This window comes from Magnolia sinica, chromosome 5 (genome assembly GCF_029962835.1).
Source record: "Magnolia sinica isolate HGM2019 chromosome 5, MsV1, whole genome shotgun sequence".
NCBI lineage: Eukaryota > Viridiplantae > Streptophyta > Magnoliopsida > Magnoliales > Magnoliaceae > Magnolia > Magnolia sinica.
Genome location: NC_080577.1, coordinates 69,082,361 through 69,092,881, shown reverse-complemented (window position 1 = coordinate 69,092,881; position 10,521 = coordinate 69,082,361). Strand labels below are relative to the sequence as shown.

The following is a 10,521-nucleotide window of genomic DNA, read 5'->3' as shown; positions in this document are numbered from 1 at the left end:
ACCATTACAATGGGTACCATGAAAACGACTTAGATTGCAATAAATATATAGGCAGCCCCACACTCTAAAATGATCTAACAAAATAGATGAATGGCTGGTAAAACATGTATATTAGGTGGCCTATGATCGGTTTAAAAAAAGAATAGACGGATAGATTTCTCACAAACATTACTGCAACTCTAGGAAACATTTAACGGTGGACAAGTAATCAATATTGCTCCCATGGTATGAGATTTGGATCTGACTAGTCTATAGGACCGTACCCTAAAATGATAAGGATAAACTGATGAATGGCATGGATTTACATCATACTATAAGGTGGAGTCCATGGTCAAGGAAGCGTCCCAGCATATAGGGGGGGCACACTAGAGCCTAAGAATTTCCAATGGTTGTTACCACTATTTCTACTTATAGCGTGGCCCACCTAAAATTGAGTTCTACTTCATCTTGTGTCCATGGGCAGGAGGTGGGCCCACTTCCCAAGTGACTGGAAATTATAGGCAGCGTGGGTATACAACACATCACTACCAAAAAATCGAGAAAAGGCTATGGACTTTCAAAGTTTTTAGCTACGGATTTAATCCATAGCAATTATGCTACAGATCTAATCCATGCTTAAAACCTAATTGATCCGTACCTAAAGCCTACCTCCTCATCATAGCTGTATTAGCTATTAATGGTGCTTAAGGGGCTCCATGGGGCCCATTGAAATATATGTGCTTGATCTAAGCCATCTATAAATTCTGATATATAATTTCAGTGGATTAGGCCACAAATTATGTAGATTAAAGGTCTAAGTGGACCACATAATAAAAAATCATAAAAATTAAATTTCTATTGTTAATATGTTGTGTGGTCTTCTTACAGCTTCGATTTGACTCATTTTTTGCATCAACCCTTAAAATAATATTTTAAAATTAATGGACAGAGTGGATAAATAACATACATCATGGTGGGCCCCATGGTTCTAAAACCCACGATCCTAATGGGTCGTCAGTCACGCGCCCCTCCCCAAATGAAAATTCATTCTGCCATTTTCTCTCACCCGCATACCTCCTAAAACCAGGGTTTTTGCATCCGCCCGTTTCTGCCTCTCTCCATTTCCCAGGCTCCCTCACCCTCTCTCTCTCTCTCTCTCTCTCTCTCTCTCTTTCTCTCTCTCTTGCACTCAGCCTCTCCCTCGCCATCTCTCGATATCCCGCTCTCCCTCACCCTTTCCCCGTCTCTCGGCCGCATTCCCCTCTCCCTCTCTCTCTCTCTCTCTCTCTCTCTCTCTCTCTCTCTCTCGCTAGCGTTTTCAAAACTCCCTTTCGCTGCAAGAAGGAGAAGAACGGTTACTCTCTCTCTCTCTCTCTCTCTCCACCCAAGATTCCTTTCTCTCTATGTGTATGTTAGATCCAAAGAAGGGAGGGAGTTAGATATTCCAGCATCTGGGTTCCAAAATCACAGCCACCAGAGTTCGATTCGCCACCCCTGACTCAAATCAAAGTAAGATTTAGGGGCTGCACACCTCTAATGGTAGTCACCACTCATCTGTTAAACCTTCTTCTTCCTTCCATCTATGGTTTGAAAACCCCCCTTTATTTTATTATTATTATTATTTTTTTCTATTACTTTTTTATGGTTGGGAGCTCTAAGAGCTTGTCGTTGCCATTAATGGCTGCCGCAAGCTCGACGGCAATGACGGTTGCCAGTATGATATGTAAACAGGGGTGTCTCTTTTTCAGCATGGACAACCAGATTCCATGGCTGTGATTTTTTGATAGTGTATGGCCACCGAAAAATCCTTAAATCAGTAATGGGTTTAAAATCCTATCAAGCCTTCCACAAGTACACGTGAAATGATATGGAAACTAGCAGAAGAGGGAATGAATGTAGCATGACTAAACACGTCCCATTAGGATCCTTTAGAAAAGAAAGAAAAAGAAAAAGAAAAGAAAAGAAAAAGAAAGAATGCAAAAAAGACAATGGTGTCTCATTTGCTGACCATCTTGGGTAGAGTTAAAGGCCTCTTTCATGGATGAATGTTGTTCCCATTAAAATTTGTTTGTTTTCCCTTCCTCCTTTGTCAACAGTTTAATCACTTCTTCCCCACCTTCTTTGCTATATAAGTTGTTTCTGATAGAGTCCCATTACATTTTGCAGATTTATGTAATGTCTATTACAATTCGTATTGTGGTAAGTAATTTGATAGAAATATATCAAGCTTAATCATGTAAATGTCATATGGATGTACCTGCAGGCTGCAGTTAGTACTACCAAGCCTGCTCCTGAGGTTGCTTTTTTATATGAGTTGAGCATGTTGTGATTCATTTTTTAAACCATCTAACTTAATATGCTTGGATTCATTTAAACAAGTGTTGGGTGGTCTTGTTTCCCTTATATATGCACCTTTTTGTGGCATTGCAGTTTCTCTTTTCATGATGTTCATGTCAATATTCTCCACTTCCCTTTTATGTAGGATAAGAGTCCAATTTATGAGCCAAAGCACGAGAAGCAACTCAAAAGCCTTGGTATGGTTTTTCAAAGGAATTAGCTTCCTTAATGCTATTGGCCAATATATTACTTGTTCTGACTTCGACACTGTCCCATGCGTACTCAAACAGAAAGAGCCATTAAGTATGGAGCATGGGTACGAAGCTACATGATCATTATAGGAGTGAACTTGCAGTTAAGATCATTGATTGCTATTGGCTTCCATTTTCATTGTTGACTAGTAGCATCTATTATAATCATCTAACATGATGAGTTCCCTTCATTGGACTTCCGTCGATCATTTTATAAATATTTTATAACTTTTCATATAGTAATTGCAATACAGTTTCTTAGAGAGTTTTGTGCATTAGGATGCATTTGTCGACAAGAATATCATCTTCTGTAGCCCTCCCAATAAAAACATATTTTGTATTTAAAATCTTTTTAAAAAAATTCAAAGTATGTAAGCATTCCATTTTTTGTGAAAAATTTCTCAATATGCATCTGGGATTGGATATTTGTGGAAACATGAAGCTGTAGTTATGGTCTTTGGTGTTGGTCATTGACTTCGAATTTAGTGGCTAGGATAGGTCGAGTAAAGCAACTTTTTGTTAGTGGCCAAACAATGGAGGCCCAAGGGATGGTGTTACAGATCATCATATAAATGTGTTGTGTGTATGGTAGATGATATGGAGACACAAAAAGAAAATGTCATGACTCCAGAGGCAGTACTGGATGAACTACCTATAAACAACTACATTATACACTCTAACTCCCTTGTCTTCTGAGGCATCATAAGAATCTTGCAATTTCAATTGTTTCTTATACCCATCTAATAGACTAGATTTGTAACAGCCGCCATATTTATCAGAATCTATCCTTTGAAGCTTATTTCATCTTTCTTTTCTGATGGATGAAAAATCTACAGGTCCCTAAGGTCATGGTACGTGTGGCCCTGATGGATGAAACATATCTATCACACTTACAGTTTATATCTCAATATTTACTCTTGGGTGGGTAGCTTACGTTTCATTTTACATACATTATGAAGTTCCAATCAAAGTGTTGTATTAGCAGATAGTGCTTTCTTTATTATTATTATTATTAATTTTTTATAAATTTATATCTGTGTTCCTAATTTGTGTTCTTAATTTATATCTTTGTGATCCTGCAATTGTTCGCTTATGGGGTGAACTTCCCATTACTCAGCTGGCTTTTGGACTGAGTTGTCTTGTAGAATTGGAATGTTCTAGATTTGGACATCAACTCAGTTGACTCGCCCTTGATTAATTGTATACAGACAATTTAATCACTTATTAATAATATAAATATTATTAGACTATTTATTAGATATCAAGATGAGTCAAGTAAAGACTTGTCGGAGTCTTTAAGTCGACTCACCCTGGCTGGACATTGAGTCGAGTCCATACTTTGAGCTTTTGAACTATGATCTGGATCCAACCCATTGGGAGACTTGTTTTACAATATCTGTGTTAATATCTTTTTGCTAAGACATTGTCAGTTTGGTTACAGCTAGGAGTTCTGGTACTATACTGCAATGATCCTTTTAGTGGGTTCCTTGAAAAATAAGCCAGAAATAGTTGTTGATGTTATCTCTATCTAGTGAGCTACTCATACATTTCCAACCCATTCGCATTTGATGTGATTTTTTTAGTGGTTCTTGAATTCTTCCAGACCCAAATTCACCTTTCTAATCCTTTTTTTTTCTTTTATAGTATGAACTTGGAGTTGTGGACACTGATGGTTGCAATCGGTTTCAATGCAGCTGTCAGGTTGGTGATCTCTGTCTTTGATTGTGGTTTGGGTCATTTGCAATGATTAAGCTATTGTTTGTATACACCCCAATCACAATTGGATTGGATATCCTTGGCGATTTTTAAATGAGCATCCAAAGAAAGGGCTATTGATTTGCCAATTTCTAGATTAACATTCAAAAGAGTTGCATTTCCACTTTCGAATGACTAGCTTCCTCAAAAGAAAAGAACACCCAAACACTTTATTCTTATCCAATTTCAATTTCCTTGCAGCGTGCATGTCTCGAATGAACTAGGGGCTGGCTGTCCAAAAGCGACAGATTTTTCAGTAGTGGTGGTTGTTTCTATGTCGGCATTGTTTGGAATTCTCTTCACAGCTGCAGTTCTCATCGCCAGGAGCCACTTCCAAAAGCTGTTCACTAATAAACCAGAGGTCATAAGAGAAACAATCAAGCTCGAGTATCTTTTGGCGGCCACGATTTTTCTCAACAGCATTCAACCTATTCTACATGGTAACTTTTTTGGCATGGCTCTAGAACTCATTTCAGAAACAGAGCTCCAACAGATGAGATTAAGCATTTATGAAATGTATGATCTTCAGCCCTTGATATGTTCAAAACATTTATCCATATCTATGTGCATTCTATTTATAATGCCCATATACACAAACAATTCTAATACATACACATCACAGCTTAGCTCTCATGCATCCACATGTTTGCAAGCATGCATATACCATGTAAACTCAACAATCCCCCTTGACTGACATAATGAATGATTTGATTAATCTTTTGATATTGGAAAATTCAGGGGCTGAAAAAATTTCAACACGATCTGAGAGTCACGGGAGGAGAATAACATGAGATAGTGATGCAAATGGAGATGTGGCAACACATCTTCTTCTTCTTGTTTGGGAAAGTTAACATATTTCTTTAACACTATGAAGGTTAACAAAATACTTCTCATGATCTGTTTGCATGGAAAATGTGCTTAATGTTGATTCCCATATAGAACGTCAAAGCAATGTCAGTGTTTCAAAAGTGCTATGCATGTTGCTGTCAAGCCATTGACTGATGGTCAGGTACAACTCACATGAAACACCTATTATGATTTTCTTTTCAAGAAGATAAGGGTCATACCCCTACTTTATTGATGCCTTTTCAACTTGGAAGTCATAGATGCATTTCTTACTCATTCTACTCTAACAATTTTTGTACCTGCCCCTCATAGTAGATTTGCACATGTATGCATTCATGCTTTTTTGTGTAAATGCAAATGTACACGTGCACAAACGTGTCAAGCACAAGGTCATGGGAACATTTGAAGGTCCCAGGGCTTCTTTCAATTGTAAAAGAAGTCTTGGTAAGTCCCAAAAAGTTCATGATTGGTGAGTCATGCTACAGGTGAGTTGCAGTGTTTCAATCTTAGCATTTTTAGTCTTGTGTACTTACCTAAAAAACTCAATCCTTCATTCCAAATGGAAGTGGTTTGAAATTCCAAAGAATGATTAAATCTTGTGCAGGATGTAATAGCATTAGCCTTTTAACAAAGAGTCCCTAACCTCTTATTTTTTAAACAACTCTAGATGCTCAAATCCCCAAACTTCAAGTCTGAATTTTTAATGTCCCAACGCTTAAGTCAACAACAACAATCTAGCTCAGAATCCTATGCTTGATTGGTTGATTCCTCTGCTGATGCATGAATACCCTGTCACATGAACCAAGTGTACTAATCTAGTCTATAACTGGAGGCCTTGATTAGGTAACTTCTATTTTGATACATTGTAGAATTAGTCAAACAATCTCATCAATTCCATTATATTGGTAAATGATTTCTTAAATAGTGGAACTCTTATCTGTTGGGTTTTAGGTGGTGTTCTCTTTAAGGTGTATATTGTTCGGGAAGCCATAAAGGTAGTGCAATGGTTTTCCCTACCGGTTGTCAATAATGCTGGTGGTGTATGTCAGTTCCTAAGAGTTTCTTGTATATGAATATGCATCTTTATTTATTCTGGTTTTCTTTTCTGCTACTAGGAAAGTGCCTTTACTTTCTCCTTTCTTCTCTATTTTTTAGATTCTAAATAACTAGTCGGGCTAGAGTATGAAACACAAGTGAAGTATAGAGTCTTTACAATTTGAAAACTCAAAACTTTCTTTCCAGCCAACATTGTATTGCTACAGCTGAGGTTTTGGCAAGATCACTAGCATGGGTTGGATTGCAGATAGATATTACGAAATCCCTATGATGGTCCTTTAGAACTTTTAATGGTGATCCACTCAATTACTACTCTTTCTTGTTGTGCTTCTTTGAACTCTACCTACAGGTAGTATAATAATTAGAGAAAACCATACAACAAAACACCCTCCAACTTACTAAACTAGCCTTAAAATAAAATATCATCACAACACCAGCTAAAATCCAACTCAGCACACAACCCCAATTTAGATTGGTCCAACAATCCTAAGCTCAAATTCAGGGACACTTGTTTGTTGAAATAAAAACATTGAATTTTTTTTTCTTCAATCAATAAATGTCCACCAATCTAATAGTCAAATAATCAAATAAGTGCCTTATTATCATGATGACACTTTGTTAGAGTATCTAAGTTTTATCAAATGTCTTTTGGAATTAAAATTTAATTCTAGAGCTACTTTATAATTTTGGCAGTGCAGAATTTAGTTGGAATTCAATTTTTGATTTTAAGCCATTTACAACTCTTCTTGAAAAGCAACTTTTCAAATTCTTAGAAATAGGATTCAAATTCCAAAGTGTCAAACATAACTTGACACATGAAATTCTCAAGAATCCAATTACTAGACTTAGATTCTCTATTTGCTAAACCACCCCTAAGTTTCTTTGAAGATGTCTCTAACTTCTCTTCCCTTTCTCTTCACTCTTTGAAGTTTCAGGTGCTGCCAAAGAGGAAGAAGAGGAGGAAAAAGAATAAGGTATGTTTTTTTCTTTTTCCTTTTTCAATCATCTATCACATTCTCTTCACACAACATTTTTTGGCTTAAATGCCTTCACGTAATTTTATATGTCGTATAATAATACAAGTAAAAATAAGACATGATGGGTGTATTTTTACAGGGGTGGCAACAGTCAGGGTACATTCTTTGATTAATCTAAACCATTTATGTTCTTACCACTACCATATAAGCTTATGGCATTTGTACACCCAGGAATAGTTGCTGTTGTAATTAAAAACTAATGACTTCAATATATTGTATTGTGAACATGACCTGATTTTACTATGATGGTCTTGTCAGGTTATTAAACCAAGTGGTGTTGGGGGGGTTTGAAAATGCAGTAGTGATTACAAAATGGGCACAGCAACATGAAAAGATGGTTGTTATCAATGCTGCATATGAAAGTAACTTAAGTTTAGCATCATATATTCACTTTGCATGTTATCTTAAGCAGCAAAACATGGAGATCTGCAAGATGAAGAATAAGGAATAGCACCTAACTATAGCCCATGGCCTTATGAAGAATGAGGGTGGAAGCATTTTCTGTTGTTCTTTTCTAATGTGGGCAACTATTATCTGCTTTTGGTCATTCTTTTGAATTAGGTTTGTGTTGAGCCCTCTCTACCATGTGGAATTTGAGGATTTAATTTTCCAGGAGGCAAAAGAAAATGTGTTGGTTACCAAGACACTCTCTATGCTCACTTTCTTTTGATTGAATGGAGGATTGTAATTGATTCATTATTGAATGAATGATTGTAATTGAATGAATGATTGATTGATTGATTATGCAGGTGGTAATTGAATGAATGAATGAATGATTATGTAGGTGGTAATTGAATGAATGAATGATTAAATTATTTTTTTTAATGTAGGCAATAGCTACAGATATTAACTATAGCTGGTAATCTGACAACCGTAGCTATTATAAAATTTGGCATATTGCTACGGATCTAACACTACTTTTAGCTACCAATAATATCCGTAGCTGTAGGTGCTTTTAGCTACAGAAATATTTGCTACGGATTAGATCCGAGTTATTTTAAGCTATGGCTACGGATTTAATCCGTAGCCATAGGTTTTATACCTATTGGCTCGGCACCTACGACGACGGCTGTGCTATGGATTTAATCTGTAGCCATAGGTCTATAGCTACGGATTAAATCCGCAACCTTTGCCCATTTTTCTGGTAGTGCATGCACCTAGGTGGGCTCCACATGCATCAGTTTATGTCTAGGGAAGCTTTCATTGGTAAGCATGCAATTCCCTTTCCTTATTATTATTATTATTATATTTTGTATAATTGTGCGTCCCATTGACATGGTGGGGTCTACCCCATAAACAGTTGTACAACAAACAACATCATAGTTGATACCACCCACTAGATGAATAACATGGCTATATGGTACATACGTCGGGTGAGGCCCACGGGTGAGGCCCATAACACAAGGATGGTCTAAATGATGGATGACCTGGATATAAAATACATGTAATGAGTTGGCTCCACTATCCAATGACCGACCCAACTTTGGTGGCAGTCACACATCACGGTAGAACTCAAGGGATTTAATGGTAGGGATTTTTATTCCCACTGTTTCTTATAATGTGGTCCACCTAAGGCGTGGATCTGCCTCATTCTTTTACTCATGTCTTAAAATGGTCTGAAGGAGTGGATGAATGGCCTAGATATACTTTTCATCACCAAGGTGGGCCCCAGAAAAATCTGAGTATTTTGAGTACAATTTCCATTGTCCAAGTGGCATGGCCTGCATGAACTTCTAATCAGCCTGGACCATACAATGAATGGGGCTAGTAAGATGGCTGAATGGTGTGGATTTAATACATACATAATGGTGTAGCCACAATCAGCCCCACAAAACCTTACCCCAAAGGTGGGCAGGGACCGCCCTCTCTGGACGTCCAGGGAGGACGTCACCTCCTTCAAACCTTTATTTTCTATTTTATTTTTTATTTTATTTTATTATTATTTTTCTTTATTTTTTATTTTATTTTATTATTATTTTTCTCATCAAGGTGGGTCACTTGAGAGATCCATTCCATCCATTGTGTGTGTCCCACTTGGTTGAGGGGTCAGTCCAAGTTTCAGATGCATCTAAATTTCAGTTGGACCCCAGAAAGTACTTTTATATAATTTACCTACTCTTCACATGATTTTAGATGGTGTGGGCCACCTGAGTTCCATGTATGGCTGATTTTTGGGGAAACCCATTGATTAAAGTGGACCCATCAAATGCACGGTGTTGATGCTCAATATACATCATGGTGGGGCCTGTGGTGGGACTCACTATTCTCTAGCATCCTGCAATAGACGCTGCTTTCCGCAGCATCATCTGGACGCTGATAGCAACAACATCTAGGTGCTGCTATTTTTTATTATTATTCGTGGTTTTTCATAAGTGGCGCCCACATCATGACGATCCACTCCACCTGCTAGGTTCCCTAACTCGTGACGGGTCTAATGAGCCCAATATTCGATATGTTTTGACGTACAAGAATATTACAGCGGGTCTTAATAGTTTATCACTATTAAAATAGTCCTTTTGATGGTGTGGCCTATTAGAGATTTGAATTGGCTTCTTTTTTTGGCTCAATGCCTAAAATGAGCTGGGAAACTGGATGGACAATGTGGATTAAATACATACGTCATGAGTGGGGCTCGTTGTGGACCCACACCCTAGCCCCTTTGAACTCAAGCAGCAACAGGGACACTGCTTGCTGCAGCGTCTTCTGGATGCTGGTAGCAGCATCCACTCCCCCTATATTTTTTAATTTTAATTTTATTTTTTATTTTATTTATTCATTTATTTATTATTATTATTTTTATGGTGTGGTGTGCATATGTGTGCATGGGTTTGTATGTGTGGCTAGCCCAATGGGCCACACAGGACTATTTGGATGGCATACAAAGGTTCTGGTGGGGCCCACTTTCAATGGGTCCCACATAAAGTCTATAAGGAATTATTATTTAATTATTTTTGTCTGAATCCTCTTATGCATCCATACCATTAATCACATCATTATCATCATATCATCACAACTATTAATCATATTTTTATATATATTCTCCTATACATCCATACCATTGATCACATCATTATCATCAAATCATCACCACTATTAATCATCTAAATAATCAAAAAAAGAAAACAAACCATAAGAGTGGAGGGGGTGTACTCACCTTGATGGACTAGATGGATGGTTAAGATAGATGGAAGGGATGGGATTGATGGCCAACCAAGATCACTCCTCTCTCTCTCTCTCTCTCTCTCTCTCTCTCTCTCTCT

The 10,521-nt window shown here is 37.4% G+C and overlaps 1 protein-coding gene across 8 annotated transcripts; it reads left to right on the top strand.

The window, feature by feature from the left end:
• Positions 1-1,370: 1,370 nt before the first annotated feature.
• On the top strand, positions 1,371-7,990 carry LOC131246123 (protein DETOXIFICATION 33-like). Of its 8 annotated transcripts, XM_058246005.1 has the most exons (7): positions 1,373-1,518; positions 2,462-2,632; positions 4,009-4,098; positions 4,212-4,268; positions 4,524-4,762; positions 7,154-7,446; positions 7,520-7,990. In XM_058246005.1, the coding sequence occupies exons 3-6, from the start codon at positions 4,034-4,036 to the stop codon at positions 7,195-7,197; spliced, it is 405 nt and encodes a 134-aa protein (XP_058101988.1). In that variant the 5' UTR covers positions 1,373-1,518; positions 2,462-2,632; positions 4,009-4,033; the 3' UTR covers positions 7,198-7,446; positions 7,520-7,990. The 8 variants fall into 8 exon arrangements, with proteins under 8 accessions (XP_058101986.1, XP_058101981.1, XP_058101988.1 ...); XM_058246003.1 differs by lacking the exons at positions 7,154-7,446; positions 7,520-7,990 and having other exon boundaries at positions 1,371-1,518; positions 2,462-2,513; positions 2,607-2,670; positions 4,524-5,054; XM_058246004.1 differs by lacking the exons at positions 7,154-7,446; positions 7,520-7,990 and adding an exon at positions 5,061-5,176.
• The last annotated feature ends 2,531 nt before the right edge of the window (positions 7,991-10,521 follow it).

Coding starts and splice junctions, on each gene's coding strand:
- LOC131246123 (XM_058246003.1), top strand. CDS start 4,034: ATGATCCTTTTAGTGGGTTCCTTGAAAAATAAGCCAGAAATAGTTGTT. Junction 4,099..4,211: donor GTTGATGTTATCTCTATCTA/GTGAGCTACTCA, acceptor TTTCTTTTATAG/TATGAACTTGGAGTTGTGGA. Junction 4,269..4,523: donor GGTTTCAATGCAGCTGTCAG/GTTGGTGATCTC, acceptor ATTTCCTTGCAG/CGTGCATGTCTCGAATGAAC.